Source organism: Cnephaeus nilssonii (genome assembly GCF_951640355.1).
Source record: "Cnephaeus nilssonii genome assembly, chromosome: 17".
Classification (NCBI taxonomy): domain Eukaryota; kingdom Metazoa; phylum Chordata; class Mammalia; order Chiroptera; family Vespertilionidae; genus Cnephaeus; species Cnephaeus nilssonii.
Window position 1 is genome coordinate 32,359,671 of NC_137088.1, and position 25,971 is coordinate 32,385,641.

The following is a 25,971-nucleotide window of genomic DNA, read 5'->3' on the forward strand; positions in this document are numbered from 1 at the left end:
GTGGTTAGGGGCAATCAGGAAGGCAGGCAGGTGAGCAGTTGGGAGCCAGCAGTCCTGGATTGTGAGTTAGTGCAGTGGGACATCCCTCAAGTGGTCCCAGATTGGAGAGGGTTCAGGCTGGGCTGAGGGACATCCCCTTCCCCCCCTGTGCACGAATTTCGTGCACCGGGCCTCTAGTATAAAAATAAACTTTTGCCCCACCCTGTTTATACACACCCATATACATAAAAACATTTGCTGATTAGAATGAGTAAATGTCTTTATTCTTTCTAAAATGAATCTTAGTGTTTCAATTGTATTTGCCTGCTTTAGTTAGTAGGTTTTGGGGATTTTTCCCCCTACACAGATCTACCTCACCCTTGTCATAATTGCATAATATTCACAATAGGAATGTGTCATGATTTAATTCTCCATTCCGCTATCGATGCCAATTTTCCACTATTACAAGCATTGTTTGTAAACGCTGTATTGTTTGTGGTCCTGAGTTTCCTTGTAGGAGCCTATTCTTTTTCCTTTCTTTTTAAATATATTTTATTGATTTTTTACAGAGAGGAAGGGAGAGGGATAGAGAGTTAGAAACATTGATGAGAGAGAAACATCGATCAGCTGCCTCCTGCACACCTCCTACTGGGGATGTGCCCGCAACCAAGGTACATGCCCTTGACCTGAATTGAACCTGGGGCCTTTCAGTCCACAGGCCAATGCTCTATCCACTGAGCCAAACCGGTTAGGGCTGTAGGAGCCTTTTCATGCATTTTTTATTATAATTCTTGAGGTAGATACTAAGAGGCAGAAATGGGGTCATAAATCCAATTTTTAAGTGACTCAAACAGAGTCAATAGGAAATCTCCAAAAAAAAATTAAATTTATCTTTATTGTTGAAAATATTGCAGATGTCGCCTCCTCCCCACCCCCCATTAACCCCTTCCACCCTTTACCCGCCCCTGCCAGGACTTCACTGCCCTATTGTCTATGTCCATGGGTTATGCATATATGCATATAAATTCCCCGGTTAATCTTTCCTCACCAACGCTTTTCCTCATTTTGTTGTAAACCTAAAACTGCTCTAAAAAAAAAAAATCTTTAAAATTTTTATTTATTTATTATTATTTAAAAAATATCTTTTTAAACAAGTAAAGCAGAGACTTGGCAGGTTCACCCCCTGACTCTGCTGGGGTACCAGGAATACCGGCAGTTTCTCCCTATGTCCAGGCGGGAGCGGGGTCCCAGGGATCTGTGCGCCCACCCACGCGGCGCGGGGTGCAGCCTTCACGGCCCGCGGGTTAGGTGCGAGGGCACCAGGACCTACTACCCTCCCGCACGCGCTCTGGCCCCGCCTACCGGCCCCTTTCATTGAGAAACCCCTTAGCGATCACGTGAAACAGGCATGCCGGACTCGTGACGTCGACCAGCGCGGACCAATGGGAGCTTCTGTTTATATGGAGGGGGTGGGGCTCGCGGAATATTCTCTCCCCCGCCGCCAGCCCGCCCCGCCCCGCCCCGCCCCGCCGCCTCCCTCGCTCTCGAGCTCGGGTCGTGAGCGCCGGGCCCGAGCGGGAGGCGGCGCCGCTCCGCGCTGCTGGGAGGGCCGCGCCGGCGACTTTCTGCAGACGCGCCTCCGCCAGGTTCTCGTCGCCACCTTGGGCCCCTGTGCGGTTCCAGTGCCGGACCGAAGCCGCCGGCCGTCGCGGGCGGCCGGGTCCGCGTCCTGCCTCAGCGCCCGGAGGACATGCGGGAGAGAGAATGAGCCAGAGGGACACGCTGGTGCATCTGTTTGCCGGGGGGTACGGCCCAGGCGGGCGGGGGGGCTCGGGCAGAGGGGCTGGGCGGAGGCCGAGGGCTGTGGCCCGAGGCGCGGGCGAGGGGGCTAAGGGGGGGGATCGGTCCGCAGAATGACGGGGTGCGGCCCCATCGGGGAGGGTTGAGGGGACGAAGCCGAGGAAGGACGTGAGGGTTGGGGCCTGCGGGGCTGGTGCGAGGCTGGGGCCTGAGGGCGGGCGGAGTTGGGGCCACGCGCCGAGGCCTAGCGGGTGTCTGCGATGCGGGCCGCGGCTGGAGTGCAGGTAGCTGCGGGCCTCACGTAGGCTGCTTGGCCGGGAAGGGGGGGATGGAGACCGGGGCGGGACGTGCGGAGGCCGAAGACAAAATGGGCGCCGGGCCTGGGCCGCCTCCTTCCCTTCCTTCTGCCGCGGGGCCTCCTCCAGCCGCTCGGGCCGCGCCGCGGACTCGAGCAGCCGCTTTCCGGGGCGGCCCTGGGGGGTTCCCGGCACCAGATAGGCTTTGGTATCCTCTCTCCGCAGTAGCTGTAGGTTTCCAGCTCTTGGAAATTTTCCTTCGCAAGCTTCTCCAAGGTTACGAGATGCGGGGCAAAAAGCGGCCATGCCTCTGAGGTCGCCTTCTTTGGAAAACCAGCCAGTCCTCTGCTGCACCCGCCGCTTTGCCTTTTTTATTTTGGAAGAGAAAGTGGGGGGTGGGGGGTGGGGGGTGAGGGGTGGTGGTAGGGACAGGGCAGAAGCCCAGGCGGTAGCTAGTGTCTTACAGGGTTAGGACGGAGCCTGAAGTTCCAGGTTGTCAGCTGATGTTTTGTTGAGCCAGTTTAGGTTCCCTTTCGGGTCTGTCCCTTCCACATTATTTGAAGAAATCGTTAACAATTTTTAAGTTTAGGATCATAAAGAGTTATATCAAAAATGGCTACGGTGAAGTACGTTGAGGCCCAATTTTTTCCTGCCGATATGACCATATAAAGTCACATCCCCTTATAGGCCCTAGTTTGTTCTTTAATCAACCTTGTGAAGAATATTAAATGGATGTAGTCGCAGCTCTACTCACAATGTCTGCGTCGGAGTTGGACAGGTGGGCTCTGTTGCCGGTGATGCCATTCCTTGCCTTGTGGCACATTCATTGAACGCGTACAGCACGCCCAATTGTGGGCCAACCACTGCTCTGACATTTAAAATGTTTCTTTTAACCCGGGAGACCCAATTTAGGCGAAGTTTGCTTAGCACATCGCTGATTCATTTATTTGGTAATCTTGGCAAATTCAATCCATTTTTAAAAACTCATGGGCCATGTAGATGCAAAGATGCCTTGTTATGCAGATAATTGGATTCCCTGTGGTAATTAGATCGCTAGCAAATGCCTGAAATTTAGGAGGCTGCACTACTTCTGGCCACTATTTTGAGTGAAAAAAATGGACAAGACCTTTGATTTTAATTACTTCATCTATAAAATGTGGAAGACATACTATACGATCTCTAAGGCCCTTCTCTATATGTCCTAACATTTCTATTACTCTGCATTTGAGATTCATATATCAAGTTTTCTTAAAAGTAGGGCATATTTATTTGAAATATTACTTTGATTGCACTAACTTCCCAGTTTGGCTTAGGATCAACTTTGTTATTATCAGTCACTTTGTTATTAATACATACAAAGGCCTTTCTGGTTAGCTTTTTCTTTAAAAACAGGAATGGAGAGGTTGTGGGTTTTTTTAAATATATTTTTATTGGTTTCAGAGTGGAAGGCAGAGGGAGAGGGAGAGTGAGAGAGAAATAGAAACATCAATGATGAGCGAGAATCATTGATCAGGTGCTTCCTGCACTCCCCCTATTGGGGATGGAGCCTGCAACCCCGGGCATGTGCCCTTGACCGGAATGGAACCCGGGACCCTTCAGTCTGCAGGCCGATGCTCTATCCACTGATCCAAACCAGCCAGAGCAGGAATGGAGAGTTTTTGCAGCTTCTAAACATAAATAGATGTAGGAGCCCCTCCCTGAAAGAACCTAGCCTGTGCAGGTCATTTACAGTATTAAACAAGATGCTGGGATAGGTACTCAGCCTTGTATATTCCCTTCCTTTGCACGTTGTCTTGATTTTACTTTTAAATGCAATTGCATAAGTCACTCTATAAAACCTGGCTTATCGATATGAGAGAAACATTAGAACTAAGGAGGATGGTAAAGATCATCTGTTTCATCCCCTTCAAAATACAGAAGAAAATACTGAAGTATGAAAAATTGACTTACCAAGGTCAGTTTTCCATACATGTAAAATGAGATGTAAAGAATCTCTAAAGATTCTTCCAGCTCTTTATTATATAAAATCAATTCTGTAGAATATTCTGGAAGTCTGTGTGCTAAGCATTGTGCAAATGCAAATCAGGCTGCTTCCATGACATCGTTCTTAATTGAAGATGTCTAATTCTCTTACACCTCACAATGGCTTACTTAGGCAAGCAGTTTTAGATGTTCTTCATAGAAAACTAGATTTCATTTTTTAAAAATCCTGGTAGAATCAAGTAAATTGGGAGTTAGGAAATTTAGTTTTACTTTAATAACTAGGTAGTAAAAAGGAAAGAGATCTTTTTTTTTTAGCTGTTTGCCTGGGCAAACACAAGTATCATTTGGGTTAAATTATGAAAACACAATATATTTTAAAAGAATTAAGTAACTTTTCACAGCGACATTTAATCTTAGACAAAAATTGTCTGAATGTGGAGCCTTTGTATTGTTTTCCTGATGATTATAATAGTGTTTATTGAAGTATGTGTTTATCAGGATCTCAGAGAGATTTCTAATAGCCTAGTGGCTGTATTATTAAATCAGGAACATTTGAAACAGACCAGCAGCACTGGACCTTGTGTCTGGGTGACACACTCACGTGCATAACTCGTGCTTTCTTTAAGACACCCTTTGGTCCCATTATGCTTTGCCAGAGTTAACATTCAGAGTTTGTAAGGTCATTGGTTATGTTAATTGAGTTTTGGAGGCAACTCACAGCATCCTGCAAAAGGATATGTCAGTAAAGTTTAATTTCACGTTTAATAACACTATATGTCTCTATATGAATATATAAATATAAAATATATCTTTTAATTCTTTAGTAGAACTACACAATGTCTAGTATTGTGTCAGTTGCATATGTCCACCAAGAGGCAGTTCACTATTTTCTTTCCTATTGGAGAGAGATTGTCTCAAATGGGAGGACTACACCTTCAACACTTAAGTTGATGAATTTTTTCCTTTGTAGCTTCTGTGACAGTGAGAGTGTAATGAGTAATATCTCAAATTATCTAAAAAACTTGGTTGTTATGGAATTAATCTACCCATTCATTTATTCAGTAAGAAATTTCCACTTGGGTGTCAAATACGTTGATTCTGCAGAAATTTGTTAAATTACTTTACCTGGTTCTTTGTAAAATCAGGGCAGAAGTAGAATACTTAAAAGTATAATTAATGTGGTTTATTTCCACTTTGTTTTTTATTAGCCCTACTTCCATAATTTTAATGTAGAGTATTCTTGAAACTATTTTTGTTTAAGTGTGTTAGTGTAGTGCAGCCAGCTGGGTCATGAACCACTGGGAGTTCCCAAGACCCTTTCATTGGTCTGAGAGGTTAAAACTATTTTCCTAAAAATACTAAGACACTATTTGCTTTTTCACTGTTGCGTTTGTACTGATGGTTCATAAGCAATGATGGGTAAAACTGCTGGTTAGCATGCATCAAGGCAATGTTGCCCTGTTGTAGTAGTTGTTGGCACTAGCAATTTAAAAAAGTTTCACTTACGAATATCCTTAAAGAAGAAAAATTAATAATTTTATTAAGTCTTGACTCTTGAGTGTACTCATTTTTATTTCTGTGTGACAAAATGGGAAATACAAATAAAGTACTTCTGCATACCAAAGTAGTTTTGTAGTTGTTTCAGTCTCAAGTTGAGCTAGCCTCTTTTTTCATAATCTTTCTTACTTTAAAGAACAATTAATTGACTGACTATTCAGACTTGGCTATTTGGCAGACATTTTTTCAAAAAATGAAGGCAGTGGGCCTGCTGATTCAAGGAGAACCACTGACAAAACTTTTACCATATGATAAGATATGTGTTTTCAAGCAAAAATTATGGTTTTTGAAATCTTGGACTTACAGGAAGTGTAAATTTTTAAATTGCATAATAAAATGTATCAACACTTGGAAGACCTGTGTAACTTAGTGAACCAATATTTTTCAAATGCTCGGTGCATGATGTTACAGAGTCATGCATGGATAAAAGATTCAAAATGTAAGATAGACTAATGGATTTTAATGTAACTGTGTAAAGTTTATTGGTATAGTTCAGATTCCAATTGCAACTAAGCTTTAAGAACCTACTACTTGTCAGTTTTAATGTAGAATTGAAAAATACCCATAATTATCTGAAAAGGTGGATTGAATTATATCATTAATTAAAAGGTGTTCATTGCTATGGAAAAAATGAAAAAGCGGAGCAGGATAAAGGGGAATAGTGGGAGTGCATTTATTTCTTTTTTAGAGAAAGAGAGGAAAGGAGAGGGAGAGAAGATAGAAACATTGGTGATAGAGAAACATCTATCAGCTGCCTCCCTGCATGCCCCCTACTAGAGATGGAGCCCACAACCCGGGCATATGTCCTGACTGGGAATCCAGTCAGCAACCTCTTGGTGCATGGGATGATGCTCAGTCCACTGAGCCACACTGATTGGGCCTTAGTAGTATTTCTTAATTTGACTAATGCCCTAATTAGGAAATTACAGTGGGCTATATTACCTGCAGACAGAAAAATGACAAAATATTTCAGTCTATTCACAAAGCTAACACTGCAGTTGTCTGACAAAATATGTTTGCTTCAAGTTAATACATATATTTCTGAAGTACATATATATATACGCACACACAACAGCATATATTTCTATAATACATATACATACTGTATATGTACACACACATGTACACACACGCACGCACACATACAACAAACAGTAATGTGGACCCAATCAGTATAGGTTTTGTCCATTTATAAATTACCTTGCATATTAAAAACAAGTGTCCTGCTCCATACATGCTCAGAAGGTTAAAATCAAGGAAATATGTCTAACAACTACAGTCTTAGAACCTAGTTCTTTTCCATGACCCACCTTTTCCTGAGCAAAATCCTGGGGTGCCTTGAGTTCCTCCCCTCGTGTGGCTAGTAAAAGTCCACTAGAGCCAGAGAAACAAAGATTCAGATTTGCTCCGCAGCTTGAGGCCATCCGGTTGATGGGGTTTTGTGTTTATGCAGCTGACGTAGGGACTGATGATTCTTGGTGGCAATATGGCTGAGACTAACCTGCTTCTTATTCATACCTAGTGAACAATTTCTCTTACCTCCTATCCCCTTCACCACCACCCTAAACTTCTTATTCCTATGTTGATATAACTTGAGTGGGGGAGAGCAATTGGGGGTCCCCAGAGGCTTCTTTCTTATAAGACGTATTTGCACTGGTGTGTGTGTGTGTGTGTGTGTGTGTGTTTTAATTTTAACAAGTCTTTTGGTTACACTATGCCTGGCTTCAAAACATTTTTTTAAAAAAATCTCCATGCTGCCCTGACAGTTTGGCTCAGTGAAGGCCTGCGGACTGAAGGGTCCCAGGTTTGATTCCGGTCAGGGGCATGTACCTTGGTTGCAGGCACATCCCCAGTAGGGAGTGTGCAGGAGGAGGCAGCTGATCGATGTTTCTCTCTCATTGATGTTTCTAACTCTCTATCCCTCTCCCTTCTTCTCTGTAAAAATCAATAAAATATATTTTTAAAAAAATCTCCATGCTAAGTAGCTTTTAGCCATTGCTTTACTCAAGGGATCATAGGCCCTTAAGTAGTTAGAACACCTGGCATGCCAGAATTTTTAAACAGTTCTAAATATTCCCTAATATCAGTGCATAAGAAAGCAACCTTGGCCTTCTTATATCTTTAAAATGTATGATATCTGCCTATAACTCTCTAAAATGAGCATTGATCCAAGTAGTTTCACCAAGAATATATAGTTTAGGTGCTCTAACCTGGATATCCCAAGGTTATGTGACATTTAAAGTATAGTGATTCTTAACCATAGAAACTGTCCATCTAGATTTCTGTTGTTACAGAATAATGAACTTCTGTGCTCTTCAGCTATCAAGCTTGACTGTTCTCTCTTTGCTAATCAAAGCATTTAAAGCAATGGAGTGAGCAACTTAACTCTAACTTTATTTTAATAGTAAAAGGTCCAACTTGGTCTTTATTAGTAGCAAATTAACTCATTGGCCACATTACTGGATCAGAGGGACTCTCGACCACTTAGAAGGCAAGAAATAAAATGACGGCTTACTTTAAGGCGCTTTCAGAGGGGATTGTGAGGAGAAATATGAAAGGAAGTTTTGATTGTAGAACCAGTGAGACTTGAAGATAGTTGGATATCAAAAAGCCTCTGTATCCCTTTATCTCAGTTGCAACTAATGATTGTCAGCCCTCAATACCTCATACCTAGGTAATTATAGGAGCTTCTTCACTTGGCCTTTTTAAAAACTGTGTGTATGCTCTAGCCGGTTTGGTTCAGTGGATAGAGCCTCGGCCTGCGGACTGAAGGGTCCTGGGTTCGATTCTGGCTAAGGGCAATGCCTGGGTTGTGGGCTTGATCCCTAGTGGGGGGCTGCAGGAGGCAGCCAATCAATGATTCTCTCTCATCGTTGATGTTTCTATCTCTCTCTCCCTCTCCCTTCCTCTCTGAAATCAATAAAGAAATATATATATATATTTTTAATTAAAATATTAGAGCCCTAGCCTATTTTGCTCAGTGGATAAAGCGGCAGCCTGTAGATTGAAGGGTCCCGGGTTCGATTCTGGTCAAGGGCATGTACCTGGGTTGCAAGCTCAATCTCTGGTGCCGCGTGTAGGAGGCAACCCATCCATGTGCCTCTCTCATATTGAAGTCTCTCTCTTTGTCTCTCCCTCTCCCTTCCACTCTCTCTAAAAATCAATGGAAAAATATCCTCTGTTGAGGATTAACAACAACAAAAAATTAGAAAACAAAAACAATGGTAACTGATTCAATTAAAACTATTGTTAAAAGTCAAACAAAATACATATGTGGACTAGAATGGCCAATGAGCCACCAGTTTACAGGTTTTGACTTAGAAAATAGGTACACAAACTATGGTCTCTGGACCAAATTTGCCTGCCACCTGTTTTTGTATAACCTACAAGCTGAGGATGTTCTTAACATTTTTAAATGCTTGGGGGGAAAAAACCAAAAGGAGAATAATATTTCATGACATGAAAATTACATGAAACTCAAATTTCAATGTCCATAGATAAAGTTTTATTGGGACCCAGCCACAGTCATTTCTGTATCTATAGCAGTGCATAGATTATTGTTATACTTAATATTATATACTAGTGGCCCAGTGCATGAAATTCGTGCACAGAGTGGGGGAGGGTTCCCCTCAGCCCAGCCTGCACCCTCTCCAATCAGGGACCCCTTGTATTAAACTCAAAAGTTATATATGGATTTTAAACTACATAGAGATGGGAGTTACTGCTTCTAACCCCCATATTGTTTAAGAGTCAACTATAACTAAGGTATCGAAGAGGACAGTGTGGCTGGAGCAGTGAGAAGGTGAATGGTAGATGAGGTCAGAGGGATCAATAAAGAACAGATTGTATAAGATTTTATAGGCCATTGTGAGGACTTCGGTTTTTATTCTGAATGAGTTAGGAAGTCTGGAAAGTTTTTAGCAGAGGAGAGACTGATCTGACTTAAGTTTTCAATACAGTCAAAGATACAGTGGCTTAGACCAAGGTGGAAATGAGGAGAAGTGGTCAAAATTCTGATTTTTTTTGAAGTTCTGAGTCAAAAGACACGTACTATATACATCATTTTTTTCTTGGGGTCCAATGAGTCCCAGAAATATCAACCACATTCTCTAGTTAAAAATCCCTGCTGTTTTTTAAAAAATACTGCTAAAATTTTGATAAATTAATTAAAAATGTATTCAAAAGGTTAAAAAAAAAGGGTGCTGAAAAACAATAAAAATCAGCGTTTCTACAGTTCTCCCTCACACCTTCTTCTTAATAGGAACTTTCTATAAGTCTTAGCTATTTCCTTTGGTGTTTTCTTCATACTTTCTTTTCTGGTAGATGGGGATTTAGTTGTAGTATATCACTCCCTGTTTACCCCTTCTTTTCCTCCTCTCATATATAGTTATTTACATCACAGTTTTTTGTTAAATCAATAGTCAGTGCTTACCTTACTATGACAATATAAATATTGTTGATAGCAAAGCTAAGGTGTGTATTGACAGCTTCATTTTTAATAGCTTCATTTTCTTGAATAATTTCATTTTCTCCCCTAGAGTTAATAATTGCCCCACATTTTAAAATATTTGCTTAGTTATGTGAGTATTTATACTTGAATATTTATTTTCATATGGTCAAATATATTTGTCTATTAGTCTTTTTTTTCCCCCTGGAGATCTTATCCCTCTGAATTCTGTCATCCTAATCCTATCTGGCCTGATTCTTTTTTTTTTTTTTTGGTAAGTTTTTATTTATTTTAGAGGTTGATGAAGGGAGAGAGAGATAGAAACATCAACGATGAGAGAGAATAATTAATTAGCTGCTTTCTGCATGCCCCCTACTGAGGATCAAGCCCACAACCTGGGCTACTAGAATGGAACCATGACCTCATGACTTCCTGATTCACAGGTCAACACTCAACCACTGAGCCACAACGGTCAGACTAGCCTGGTTATTTTTCTGAGTCTTGACATTTCACTGTCATCTTGGGACTCCATTCTCCCTCTCCTGGGTTATTTTGTTCCTGCATTCAATTCCCTCTTTTTCCTCCCAGTTTTGTTGGAATATTGACATATAACATAGTATTAGTCTTAGGTGTTCCCTCTTTTTTATTTAACTTGTGGAGCAAATTCTTTAGTAGCTGTGTAAGAAAGGGTACAAGATAGGGAATTTCTTGAGTATTTCTTTCTTATTGACACTCTTGTGAGGTAGATATTAAGCTTAGTTCTTTCTAACTACCAAAGGTATTTTTGTATGCAGTCAAATAAATGAAATGTTAAAAAAGTATTTAGTCTTCTAAAATAAAATAAGTTACATTTTAGTACCTTGGTAAACTCCTAGTTGCCTACATGTATACTAACTTATGAATTAAGTAGGTAAGTTTTGTTCTTTTTATTTTTTGTAGATGTGGTGGTACCGTGGGAGCTATTCTGACATGTCCACTGGAAGTTGTAAAAACACGGCTACAGTCATCGTCTCTGACGCTTTATATCTCTGAAGTTCAGCTGAACACCATGGCTGGAGCCAGTGTCAACCGAGTAGTGTCTCCTGGACCTCTCCATTGCCTCAAGTGAGAGCACAGTCCTCATTTTTATTTTCAGTTTGTCTACCTTAATGATGTCCATATATTTGTTTGTTTGTATTGACATTTTAAAAATTTTACAAATTTAATGATAGAGTTACTCTGAATTATGTTCGTTAATAATGATCATCCAACATTTTATATTGGTTAATATAAAGTGTATTATCTTGGATAATATAAAATGTATTATCTAACTTGTATATATTTGGAATATTTTTTGCACTTATCCAGTGGCTTTATTTTCTAAAACTATTATAGGTATTTTATTTTGAATTAAGTAATAAGTAAGTCCAATTAATGGCAGTCTGTGACTTTTATATAACTTAAACAGTAATTGAGATTAAAGCAGACTTCTGCTGATTTTAAAATGTGATTCAGTGTTTGGCATTCTTGATGCTTTAAAAAAGATTTGTTTTTACATTTCACCATACTTTATTATGTTACAAATGGGGTTGAAATTTTAAAACTATTGAAACTAGGTTTTACATGTTTAAACTTAGGTATGTAACTGAATGCCATGTGTGTCTGCCTTATCAGCTCAATTGGGACATAATCTGTTTGAACGTAGTTCACTAGTGTTTATTTTGTAGTAGCAAATAAGCTCATACTGTGTGTTTACTTTCTCTACCAAAAGATTTTATCAGTCTTTTCTTTGTTTAAACTTACCTAAGTACACAAATAGGTAGAATAAAATTGTTAACAAGTTTGAGTTAAAATGCCATACTTATTTGTAAATACTTCCAATTAATAATATTTTAATATGATTTTGACATTTATTACCACTGATTACCTCTCAAAGTTCTCCCTTTGACCTTTGTGACAACACTATTATTTTTTATTATGGTGTTGTTTTTTTGCCTTTTATTTTAAGATTTTTAAAAAATGATTTTTAGAGAGAGAAGGGAGAGAGAGAAACATCAATGTGAGAGCGATACGTTGATTGGCTGCCTCCTGTATGCCTCCTACCAGGCATCGAGCCCGTAACCCGGCATGTACCCTGACTGGGAATTGTACCAGGAACCTTTGGTGCACGGGATGATGCCCAACCTACTGAGCCACACCAGCCAGGGCTATTCTGTTTTTCTTTCTTTCTTTTAAATATATTTTTACTAGAGGTCCAGTGCATGATTAAATCATGCACATGTAGGGTCCCCTACACGCTTTCGCTTTTGATCGCGGGGGAGCTGGGTGCCTGTCTGCTGGTGCACCAGGCCTTTCAGAAGCCTTCGCTGCGCCAGAGGCTTCTGAAAGGCCTGGTGCCTGAGCGGACAGGCACCCAGCTCCCACGCTTTCACTTTCGATCGCGGGGGAGCTGGGTGCCTGTCCGCTGGTGCACCAGGCCTTTCAGAAGCCTCCAGCGTGGCGGAGGCTTCTGAAAGGCCTGGTGCCAGAGCGGACAGGCACCCAGCTACCCCGCTTTTGATGGTCCGCGGCAGGACGTGAGCTTGCTGCCCCAGAGGCTCCTTCTGTGCTGCAGCACAGCCATGGCGCAGACGCTGAGCTCGAGTCGCCGCTCAGCGTCCCGCCTGCCCAATCGGCCACCCCGAGTCCCGCCCCCCCGCGCCTCCTGGCCAATCGTGGGCATAGCGAAGGTACGGTCAATTTGCATATTTGTCTATTATTAGGTAGGATTGATTTCAGAGAGGAAGGGAGAGGGAGAGAGAGAGATAGAAACATCAATGATGAGAGAGAATCATTGATCAGCTGCCTTCTGCAGGCCCCCTACTAGGGATGGACCCCAAAACCCTAGCATGTGCCCTTGACAGGAATCGAATCCGGGCCCCTTCAGTCCACAGGCTGATGCTCTATCCACTGAGCCAAACTGGCTAGGGCAGGGCTATTCTGTTTTTCAATGGTTCTACATTCTCTGACTTTCCTCAGAGGAACTATAGGACCTCTGGTCTCTGCTTTAATTTCTCACTTTTTCAGGCCCTCTTATGTAAGAGTTAATTTATCATGTTTCACCTGTCATCAGTATAAAGGTGATTTCCCAGTCTTGATTCTCTTGTCCTAGCATCTCTTTACTCTGGGACTCTGTTTCATGGCTGCTGCTGCTTCTCCTCCTCCCCTCAACATATTTATTGAGATTCTAGCCCATGCATGGGTGGGGGCGGGGCGATCAGGTGTGGGACCAGCTGGGGGGAGGGGCTGCAGGTGGTTGGCCAGCTGGCCCCATCCCTGGTCGAACTCCTAGTCAAAACTCCCTGGAGGGGACAATTTGCATATTAGCCTTTTATTATATAGGATAATTTATATACTATAAAATTCACCCATTTAAAGTGTACAATTTGTTTTTGGTTTATTCACAGAGTTGTAGCCATCACTACATTCTAAATTTAGAACAGTTTTATTACCACAAAAAGAAACCCTTACCTATTAGCAGTCACTCCTCATTTTCTCCCTTCCCTCTTAGCCTCCTCCCAGCCTTAGGACTACTAATCTACTTTTTGTCACGATAGCTATGCCTAAATAAATGAAATTTTATAATTCGTGGTTTTTGTGTGACTGGCTTCTTTCACTTCACATAATGTTTTCAAGGCTCATCCATTGTTGTAACAAGTATCTTTATATTGCCAAACATGTCATTGTTTATCTACTCATCTGTTGGTGGACATTTGGGTTGTTTCCAGTTTGGGGGTATTATGAAAAATGTCAATATAGGGACATAGGTTTTCATTTCTTTTGGGGATATACTAGGAATGGATTTGCTGGGTCATGCGGTAATTTTATGTTGTTTCACATTTTGCGAAATTGTCAAACTGTTGCCAAAAGTGGCTATAATTTACATTCCCGAGGCCAATGAATGAGATTTCCAATTTCTGCACATACTCTCCAACCCGTTTTATGTCTGTTGTTTTACTATAGCCATCCTAGTGGGTATGAGTGTTTCATGACTTCTTAACCAGGAACTTTAGGAATCCCCCAGGGCTCTCTTAGTTTTTTACATGGCTCATAGATGGGCTTCAAGAGGTCTAAAAAATTAGGTGAAATTGTATACAAAATTGTGAGTATTTGCAAATGTGTATTTTTTTTTTAAAGGACTGCTACCTTTCTTAATTTCTAAAGGGGACTGTGATACAGAAAGGGCTAAAAAACACTGAATATTCAAAATGTGCTATATAATTTGTTATTCTTAACTCTGTTTTTGTCTAATCTAGTTTTATCAAAACTGATTCTGGGCACCCTTCCCTTCCTTCTCCCCCGCCCTCTCCCCTCACCCCCCCCCCTCTTTATTATCACTAGTAAATCTATACGTCTTAAGTAACTATGCTGTCAAGAAAAACAGATGTTTCATAAGTAAGGAAAACTGACCAGAGCAGCATAATACATTATAGTACAAACATAATGGGATTTAGATGCTAAGTTTGCTATACAAATATAGTACCAGACTTCGAAAGTTATTTCTTTCTAACTAATGTTTTTCTCTTTCAGGGTGATCTTGGAGAAAGAAGGGCCTCGTTCTTTGTTTAGAGGATTAGGCCCCAATTTAGTGGGGGTGGCTCCTTCCAGGTAAAAGCAAACAAACAAACAAAAAAAGCAAAATTGTCTCAATCTTTTCTTGTTTGAAGCTTAATGAAGGGAGATGGTGAGGTGAAGGTGGTAAGGATAAAGCAGTATGGTGTAACAAACAGATCTCAGTAAGCATCTGATAGGTTGGGGAGGTTGCACCATGTGGAGGTGCAAAGGAACTCATAGTGAGATTATTGTGAAGCAGTTTTTGTGCCAAGTTTAAAAGGCAAAGAACAAACTAAAGGAACTAGCAGAAAGAAAGGGGAAGACCTGGATCTTCAGAACTAATCCTATTTTTTGGTTTAGGAGACAAGCTAAACAGAATGGTTTCAATCCCTATTCAAGAAGCCAAAAAAGGCCTTCATACATTAATTTGTCATTTTTCTCTGATATGGTTTTATCTTAGATTGACTTCTTCCATGATAGAATGCTGTGCAGATTTCACATTCAGAGTGAAAATGCATACCCAGCTTTCTGTATCCAAACAATATACCAGGTCCATGTCTCATTATTTACTTGGTTTGAACTTTTTTATGGACTATTTTCTCCCTTAAAAAATTACCCAAATTTTGTCCTTACTATAAAGACTAAAAAAATAAGTATAGCAAGCCTGTCCTTCTACCTTAAACACATCACCTCTTTCTCACCCAATGCACAATCCCTTCCCACACACACTTATTCTTTTTTTACAAAACCATCATTAATAAACAGTGCAGTGTATTTCTGGCATGTCATGTACATAAAATATATATGTAGACTTAATTACCCTTTACATATATTTAATCATATTAAAAATATTTTGCCCAATTTGTCTTGAAGGATTTTTCCATGAAAATGTGTAGAATTTTTTCAAAATTGCATAGTATGACTATTCTCTTATTAATAAGCATTTTTTAAATTGATAAGCCTTTAGATTTATTTTCAGATTTTTGCTGTTAAAAACAATGGTTTTGTGCCCTGGCCAGTGCGGCTCAGTTGATTGGAGCATCAGCCCACACACCAAAAGGTGGTGAGTTTGATTCCTGGTCAGGTTACATACCCAGGTTGTGGGTATGTACACATCAAATTAATGTTTCTCTCTCTCTTCCTCTGTTAAAAAACAACAACAAAAATAATGGTTTTGTGAACTTCACTGTACCTTTATCTTTGAATACTTAAATTAACATATTTCTTTCTTTAGGATAGTTACCTAAAAGTAGAATTTCTGGGTAAAAGGGCACATGCACATTTACAATTAATATATATTGCTCATCTGCCTTCTGAAAAGGCATTCTACATTTTTATTCTCAAATAGTGAATTATTTGCTCTTTATCCATGTATTACCAATTTTGGCTACTATTTATGTCTTTTTTAAAAAAATATTTTATTGATTTTAGAAAGGAAGGGGGAGGGAGAGAGAGAGAGAGAGAGAGAGAGAAAGAAACATCAATGATGAGAGAGAATCATTGATCGGCTGCCTCCTGCACGCCCCCTACTGGGGATCAAGCCCGCAACCCAGGCATGTGTCCTTGGCCAGAATTGAACCTGGGACCCTTCAGTCCACAGGCAGACTCTCTATCCATTTAGCCAAACCAGCTAGGGCTATTTATGTCTTTTAATACTTGCCAAATAGACTAAACATGATTTTTCACTGTTTTAATATACATTTGTTTAATTTTTGGTATAATCACACCCTCCTTACAATTATTTGTATCTCTTTTGTGAATTACCTGTGTATATTCCTTGCTTATTTTCTCATTAGAATGTTTTTCTTTTTTAAAAATACATTTTTATTGATTTCAGAGAGGAAGGGAGAGGTAGAGATAGAAACATCAATGATGAGAGAGAATCATTGATCTGCTGCTTCCTGCACACCCCCTACTGGGGATCCAACCCACAACCCGAGCATGTGCCCTGACCGGGAATTGAACTGTGACCTCCTGGTTCATAAGTTGATGCTCAATCAGTGAGCCACACCCACCAGGCTCTTTTTTCTTATTGATTTCTAGGAATGCAGTGTTTATTTGTGTTCACAATTCGGCATCATTAAATGTATCCTATATTTTCCTTTTTCATAAAACAACGTTTTATTTTAAATTATATTCATTCCCTCCCCCCTTTTTCTTTATTCTCGCCTGAGGATATGTTTATTGACGAGAGAGAGACAGAAAGAGAAAGGGAAACATCGATGTGAGAGAGGAACATCAATCGGTTGCCTCCCTCCCATAAGTGCCCCAACTGGGGATTGAACCCCGGACCTTTTGGTGTATGGGACAACACTCTAACCAACTGAGCAACCCAGCCAGGGCTTAACTTCCCTTGGAAAACATCACCTGCTGGTGCTGATTTCTTTCAGAATTGTTTTGTCTTGTTTAAGGAAATTGTGAAGTGATCTGTGTATAGTACAGATTAGAATATACTATAGTATCTCAAAATAGTTTAACATACATTTTGATCATTTGGGTCAGTTTTATCTTTCTTTTCCCTCCCTCCTCTCCCCCAAAAATATATATGTGCTCATACCATATTTCCTTAATTCAAATGTATTTAATTTAGCCTTAGTGCTACATAAGTCTTCCAGTCTTATTCATGTGTTTTCAAAATTTTATACAAATACTTTGAGTTATAGTTAGTTGTTCTCAAAGTATTGGGGCAGGGTGAAGGGATGTCTGTTTGAGGAACTTTATTTACATTTGAGGTTTTGGGGGGTTTTTTTCTTGTTGTTTTTTTCAGTCTTCACCCAAGGTTATTTTTCTATCACTTCTAGATACAGTGGAAGGGAGGAAAAGGGAAGGGGCGGGGGAGAGGGGAGAAAAACATCAATGTGAGAGAGACAGGTCAATTGGTTGCTTCCCACATGGCCCTGACAGACCTGGCCAGGGAAGGAACCTGCAACCCAGGTACCTTGACCAGGAATTGAGCCCGCTCTAACCACTGAACTCATCGGCCTGGGCACATGTCTTTTTCTTAATGAGTTGATACAAACTCATTAAGAGGATCTTCATGAAAAAATGTGTAAATTAACCTGATGTTACATGAGCACATAGCTAATACTTTATGTTTTAAAATGCCTCTACTCTAAAATTATAAAGATTAATTTACATGTCATTTAAGTCTTATGAATTAAGCAATATGCCTATTGATAAAATTTAAATCTTTATTTTAGAGCAATATATTTCGCTGCTTATTCAAACTGCAAGGAAAAGTTGAATGGTGTATTTGATCCTGATTCTACCCAGGTACACATGATTTCAGCTGCAATGGCAGGTATGACTATATAATATTAAATTTTTTTTTTTCTGAAACTTAGAGACTTAATATACTGAATTATGATAAGTTTGTAAAGTTAAGACAATATGCTTCTAATTGATTAGCATCCACAAACATGATTTTTGCATTTATTAGTATACAATAAATTTGACCAGGCCGTATATGTAAGAGCTGTTGTCCTTTGGCATTTTGTAGTTAGGAATTTGTGATAGCATACAGGTAATATACTATTTACATTGTCTTGCGTAGTTTACTGAATATTTACTGATCACTTTTAACAGTTTTAAGAATCCAATCATAATTACAGTATCAGTAAGTTATGGAGCTGTAATTTATTCTTCTCTCCTCAATTTCTGTTAGTGCCTTTTCCTTTCTGCTGCATGTTTTGGCTTCTGTCTGAAATGTGCCAGCAGTTCTTGGTAAAGTATTCATTTTGTCCTGTGCTCAAATGCTGACATTTTTGTGAGTGATGTATTACTGATAACTCAAGAGTTACTGTAATGTATGTATATTGAAAAATATGTTTAGCATTTCACATAAATCACACTGGATGGCACTTGAAATCTAGGCACTGGTTATGTACGTGCTTGCTATAGAAATGTTTTCAGGAATTCTTCTGTCATCATTGAGTATGTATGATTCTGAATTAAAACAACCAGTCCTGGGCTTCTCTCTGCCCTGTCTTAAAGATACACTAAACTGGTAGATTGGTTTGGCCAGTCTGGCTCTGGAATCATTTTTTTGCTATGCATGTTAAACAAAGCCATGACTTTTGGTTCTCATTAGAAAAATCTCTACAGTTTTTGAGGTTTGTTGCATATTGAACCATGTCTCTCATTTCTAAATTATGTTAGACTTTATAAAGCAAATTATATGTACTTTCTTCACTTGTTGATCAATTAATTGTCAGTTATGTGCTTAACAATGAGTGCCTTAAACTGTTAACCATTTTCTGTTTAGAAATAAATTGGATCAATTTGAACCACATACTTAACGAACTAAGTGTAAGTTTGAAATGCTAATTTCTGAAAGATCGATTGCCATATAATGTAACATATACCATATAAAATATTTTCAAGGCTTTTTATAGTTAGTAATTGTTGATTAACTCATTGACATTTTAAAGCTGGAAGATAAAACTTTAAAGATCAAGGCAAAATGCTCTTTATTTACCAATGTGGAGAGCTCTTGGGCAAGTTAAGTAATTTATGTGAACTTCCGCTACCTTATCCTTAGAATAAGTAGGTTGTCCTGCATAGATGTGCATCCTGAGAATTAGTTCTTCAGTATCATAGAGGTCACCCACTTAAAATGATAATTATTTTTTAATATACTTTTTATAGATGTTGAATATGAATAGATATGATTTTCCCTCTGCACATTCAGCAGGTATAAGGTAAAAGTTAGTAGCTAATTACAAACTATAGGACCTTTAGAATATATTTCTGGGTTACCAGTGTTTAAACATTTTTGTTTTTTAACCCCAGAAATTTTTAAAGAAATGTTAATCTTTCATTTTTGAAATAATTAAAACCAAGAAAGTAGATCAGCATTCATTTTAAGTGGAGGAAAGTTGGTATATAGTCAGTATTGCAAATTCAGTTTCAGAATTTCCTGAGTTCCACTGGAACATTTTTTTGTTGTTGTTAGAGTATCTTATCAGAATTTATTATATTTGATTCACATTGCAAAGAATTTCAGTGGAATTGTTATTTTGATTTTTTTCTCCCAAATATATACAAGTATTAACTTTGTTTTTATTCTAAACATTGATACTATTTCTCAACTTGAATTCCTTGAATTTTGGTTATTGATAGTCTTATACCTGTTTAGAGATTATTGCACTATACACTTCTTGTATAATTTGAAAATACTTCAATTTGTTTGCAGTTACATTTTTTTTTTCTAAAATTGTGCTTTCAGAACTATCTTGCACTGTTTACAAGCATTAACATTTAGCTTTTCGGTTTTTATATATATAACTACACGGTTGGTGAAACGGAATGGTCCCATGCAGACTCATTAAGGTAGCCTTTTGCCCCCTTCATTCTTGAAATAATCTAGACCAGACTGCTCTGGTTTTTCTTCAGGATCATTTTTAGAGGCCTTATAAATATGAATTGGGGGTGCAAAGTGCTTAGAGGCAGTCATGTGAAAATTGTTTTCTAATTGGCTATTCAAAAAAAAAATGCTAACCTTGTCACTTTAATATAAAAAAACACACTAAAAGTAGTCCATTAATGATATTGCCTGCTATATTGTGCCACATCAAGTAGATCACACATTGAGGATTTAGTAATATACTGTACTTTGTACATAATTCTTATTTCAAGTCCTCAAATCATTTTCATTTTATCCATATGAACTATAGTTACTAAATCCTTTTAGCTAAAAGGACATTTTGAAGTGGATCTTATTTTCATTTGTTGTAGTATTTCAAGGGAATACCAAAGCATTTGTATACCTCTAAATTGAGCTCTAAATGTCCATGCACTGATTTTTTTTTTAATTGTGAGGCTATTTAATCAAGTAATGTTGATTTTTTTGTGCTTTACCTGCCTTTTTTTTCTTTCCTTCCTACATATGACTTTTGTCAGACTAAATGGAACTTAGCTATTGAGGGTATTTGTATATTTTTACTTAAATGAACTTGCATATCCCTCTATATATACCTACACACAGCTGTGTATTAAAAAAAAATTAAGTTTTTTTTATAGTAATTCCCAATTTTTAAAAGTTTTTATCTGGAATATATATACTTTTATATACAGCATTACAGATTTAAAGAAAATGACTTCCAACTTTTATTGGATTATATATTCAAAAAGTTATCACTCAATTTTTAAAATACATATAATTGTTTAACATTTACTAGATTTGCTTATAGCATTTTCTTTTATTTTTCAAGACATATTTTTCTGTTTGACTCAAAGTTTACTATCAAAGGTTAAGTTTTTGAGTAAAAATTTAAATAGAAATTATGTCTTGCATATATTTGTCCATGGCAGTTCATTCAGCCAGATTGATGGTTGGACAGGTGTTTAGTGTGTTTGTCTGTAAACATTCTTCCTGTTTTTTGTTTTGTAGAACATAAGAAATTAAATACAAAATAACCCAAAATATTCCATAAAAATGGATGTGCAATATTACTGGCCATAGTGCAAAAGGTGAAAGGTACTACTGTAGCAGCATATACTATACTGTATTTCATTTAAAAAATTATAAATCCTTAGAAATGAAGTTACTTGAATATTCTGTGTTTTTTTTTTTCTTTTAAGATTGACTAAGTAAGCTGATTATTGTGATTTAAACTTGGATCATGGTAGATGATAATGGCAGGAAAATGGGATATGATTATCCCCTCCAAATATTTTATTAGATTCCCCTTTGACAAGGTTAGCATTTTTTTCTTTAAGGCAAAGTTGTTCTTCTTTTAGGTAAGTATTTGGACTCTGAAATTGCTGCAGATGGCAAAATTTTCAGTACTCGGTACATTAAAAAAAATTATGGCCCATTCTGGTATTCCTTCCTTTCTTTTTTTTTAACTTAAAATTTTCAAGAAGTTAGATCTCACCGTAAATATTTCTCAAATCCTTCCAATGGGATTCATTTTGTACACATGTTTCTGATGAGGTCACTGCTTGTTGTTATGATACAGAAAAGCCTGTGTCTATTTTAGGCATTTACTGTACATTTCTCCCGAGAAAAGAGTGAGATCGTGTCATCTCATGCTCCCCATCCGCAGGTCACTTCCTGTAGAAATATGGACTAACTTAAACCTCGTGAGTACTGATCTGAGCATCTCTTGCAGCCTCTAGTTATAAGAAATACCCCCTGGGAATTTATAATAGCTGTGGAATTAATAGAAGGCGGGAAATGAACTTGTATTTCCGGAATTTGTGTGTGCATTACCTGAATATTTTATAAAACTTTAATTCTGATCCCTTTATATAAATATTCCTTCTAGAAGGACAAATGGGGTAACTTTTCAATCATCATGTAATAAAAGCCTGGGGTCCTCAGGTTGGCCATAATTGTTTTGACCACCAAAGAATCGGATAACACTATTTAAGATATACATAGTTATAACTGGTATCATAGCATCCTACAACCTCTAGAAAAAATAATTGTTTGCAGAGCATAACCTATTTTAAATGTCTAATACAGTGGCTTTCTATTCTCTTGTCTGTTGATACTTGGCTTTTTTCTACTCTCTTACAAAAACATTGATCTTAATACCTACCATTACTTTCCAAATAAATGCAAGATAAGAATATATAGGATTTTAGCTGTTTTTGTTTTAAATTTCTTTTAGTAGTGTTAATATATTTCCCTTAGAAAGTTAGGGTGGGCTTTGTTACTACTAAAGAAGTTAATTGAAATAAAAAATATTAAAAATGCAATACTACAGGTATCACTCACTTAATGAAATAGACATTTTCAGCAAGTTTACTATAAGTGGGATTTCTGTTAATCTGGTTTTTAAATGGTTTATATCAGCGATTTTCAACCAATGTGCTGCAAGAATTTTAAAACATGTGATACCTGACTATTAAGTCAGGAGCACAGACCTCTTTTCCCTTATATTGGCAAATTAAAAAAAAAAAAATCACAACAGCCAACAAAACAATAGATATCTGCTGTGAATGAATCTAAATTATCTTTTTTTTTTTTTTTGGTGTGCTGCAGATTTTTAGTAATTAGTTTATGTGTGCCATGAGATGAGAAAGGTTGAAAATTGCTGGGTTTATGTTATCAAGTGGAGTCTTAGATGAAGCAAAACTTAAAATTGTATTTTTAAAGTTTTTCAAAACTTCCTAATAAAACACTAACCACACTACTAACAGTATGGCCAGTGTTATTGCCACTTTGCTTTAACTGACTGTGGAGCAACATTAATTCTTAACCTACAAATAGCTTCTTCATAGACCTCTAAGTCAGTTTTAATATTTAACAGGGTTCTCAGAATATTACTATGGATTAGCATATTAGCAAAATGTCACAAAATTTAAATGCCAAATAAAAAGTATTTAGAAATTTCAGGGGCACCATTCCCAGTATCATTGTGTATGTCTTCTTAGAAAAAATAGGAAGGTATGTTTAGTTTTAGCTGTTTGTCCACTTCAAATTGCCTTACCCTATATAATTCTAAATTAGTGATACATTTTTGTTTCTTCCCACTTCACTTTTTGAATTAATAGATTATACTTTTCTAGATTTAATTACCCTAATAATGTCTACTTAATTTATTGGAGTATCTTTTGTAAGATAAGATCATTAGCTAAAACCCTGCGGATATGTCTAAAGTCTTTAACCCAATGGTTTGCTGGCAGTTAGGCTAGTGTCCTTATTAAGTGCTAACACTATACAGTAAGACAGGTTACTGATAATAGCAGTTATATAGGGATTAGATGACAACATTCTCTCACCTAAATTTTGATGTATTGTTCCATAGATTAATTTGTGTCTGGAAATGAATTTTAGTTAAGTGAGAAATACCTGTTGTTTGCTTTCTGTCTTTGTTTAATATATACAGAGAATAATTAAAATTATAACTTATGGGTATTTTGAAATTTCATTTTTTATAATATAAATGTTTAATGTAACATTTTAAAGTTTACATATCTGGAGGTTTTTCTGCCTCTGAGGAATTTTGTGACTTGGAAGAGTATTAAGCTTTGGATACTAAGTTTATATTCATAGAACTAGAACATAATTACTTTAAAAAATACTTTGGTGCTTATCTTCTTTTCAAATAAAGTGTAATAAGTTGAATGAGATTTTTACCTAGACAGGCTGGGGGTTTTTTTGTTTGTTTTGTTTTTTGTTTTATTTAATTTAATATAAGAATTCCCTATTTTGGCCTTTTTAAATTTTCACAGAATAATTAATAAAAACCATTATGTGTAATGTAGACTATTTTGTTGATTTGATTAGCAGTTATTGTTTGTTTTTTACTAATAAACCCCTAATATTGCTGTACATTCATTTAGCTAATACAAATATTTAAGTTTAAAAATAAAGAATTATTAAATTAAGGATATGACCAGAATACTGATGTCTGGTTCATATTAGCTTTAAAGAAAAATTTGAGTATCTTTAGTTTGACTTTCACTTAGAAAAATGAGGTTTAAGAGAAGAAAATATATGTATACTATAAAACTTCATTCTCAGACTAGGTCATGCAAGAGAAATCTTTTCAAAACAAAATATTTAAACTGATCCGACAGTTTCATATTTTTTATCTCCTTCCTGTTGCTAGAATATATGCGTGGAAAGAATCTTAGTCCTGGCAACCTATCCAACAATTTAAATTTTTATTATTTAGTACTGACTGATGCTTATCAAATTATTGGTCCCATTTTAGTTTTATACACATGTATGTAGTATTTAAAAGCACTTAGAAGGAGACTATATAACCATTACAAGATTCTTAAAGGAGTTATATAAAACTTTTATTTCATTTACTTGCTTGATAGATTCGATTTGAGCACCCCTTTGTGAAACATTTGGTTATTTCTGTAGTATCAAAGCAGTAGATTAAGGGAGTAAAATTTGAGTTAGCTAATTATCTGATATTATAGAAAGGGAAAAGAACCTGTGTAACTGAATTCCATTTTGTATACAATTTAGTAAAATTATTTTGCATTTATCCCTAATAAACACCACAGCATTTTTGTTTCCAAAAGTACTTTACTCATATTAAATGTGTTGGTTATAGTCCACCTTTCTAACAATAATGTGCTTGACCTGCTAGTATTCAATAGGAAGTATTACTTCAGTTTTAGAAGTAAACTAGAGGTGCCTCTACCCCAAGTTTCTCTCTTTAGTGTCGGTAAAAGTGAGAGGGAAGTTTCTATTTGTAACTTTGTGAACTTCTGAGTTTTTGTATGTGTTTAAGTGGATGAAAAATAGATTTGTCCTATTAATCCTAACAGAAACCTTTCCTCTTTGATACCATTATTTTAACAGTATTAAGCATATGTTTATGTAAAGTAGTCATAAGGCCAACAACAATCTTTTCTGTTACACAGTCAGCTTAAGATTAAATATTAGTAAATGCTGAGTCCATTTGAACAAAGTGGTTTGTGATGTTAATTGGACCCCACGTTTAGTGATTGTAGTATTTGCATGCTAAAAAGCCCTAGAACACACAAAATTTTTATATATTTGTCTATAGAAATGGGTTTCTGAATTTAGTTAGAGAGTAGAGGCCATTCAAGAGGATATTCTGAATATTTTGGGAGAGAAATTTATATATAGTCAGATTTTGCTCTTAAAACATTATCTTTTAGTTATGGTCAGAATTTGAAAATGTAGTTTGGAAATAAAGTACAAATGTTCATGTTTGTATGGATTTGTAAATAAAAGCATAAAGCATATGTCAGTTAATACTTAAAATATTTATTTGCATTTTCTTTAATATAGATTTATATAATTTTTAAAACCTTAGAATAATAGTGTACTCATTTTTACCAGAGTTCATTTTAAACATGTTTGTTTAGGTTTTACCGCAATCACTGCAACCAACCCCATTTGGCTTGTAAAGACTCGGTTACAGCTTGATGCAAGGTATGTTATTTCATTAAAACAAAATTATTAAACTTGGTTTAACTAATTTTTTTCTATGAATTTATATCAGTGAGATTTCAGTGTCTCCTCTTTTGCTGCTGAATTCTTTTGTTTTGGACATAGTGATTTGTGATGTTAATTGGACCCCAAGTGGGTCTACCATCAGAAGCAAAAGCAATATAGTAGTTAGCAGTATGAGACTCAGGGAAGAAAGTGTATTATGTGTTGTGTTTTTAAATAAGAGGAGAAGAAAGAAAGAAGAAGGATATATTAACCTAGCCCAAGTAGTTATGGGTGGTTATAATCGATCTCTCAACAGCTAAATAATCAACATGATCAAACAATCTAGACTACATCTTTGAGGATCATTGCTCAAATTCAGTAACCTTATATACAGAAAGTCCTGCCTTGGGATTTTGCTCTCCTATATTCATAGACTTCATCTGTTACCACTGACAACT

General features: G+C 37.3%; 1 protein-coding gene across 1 annotated transcript in view; it reads left to right on the forward strand.

Moving 5' to 3' along the window:
* The first annotated feature begins 1,503 nt into the window (after window positions 1-1,503).
* Window positions 1,504-25,971, forward strand: part of SLC25A36 (solute carrier family 25 member 36) — a 31,093-nt gene continuing 6,625 nt past the window's right edge. The window contains exons 1-5 of the mRNA XM_079795261.1: window positions 1,504-1,784; window positions 11,002-11,166; window positions 14,611-14,688; window positions 17,835-17,935; window positions 25,444-25,510. Of these exons, the coding sequence (XP_079651387.1) occupies window positions 1,744-1,784; window positions 11,002-11,166; window positions 14,611-14,688; window positions 17,835-17,935; window positions 25,444-25,510 (452 nt within the window). The 5' untranslated portion in view covers window positions 1,504-1,743. The remainder of the gene's footprint in view (window positions 1,785-11,001; window positions 11,167-14,610; window positions 14,689-17,834; window positions 17,936-25,443; window positions 25,511-25,971) is intronic.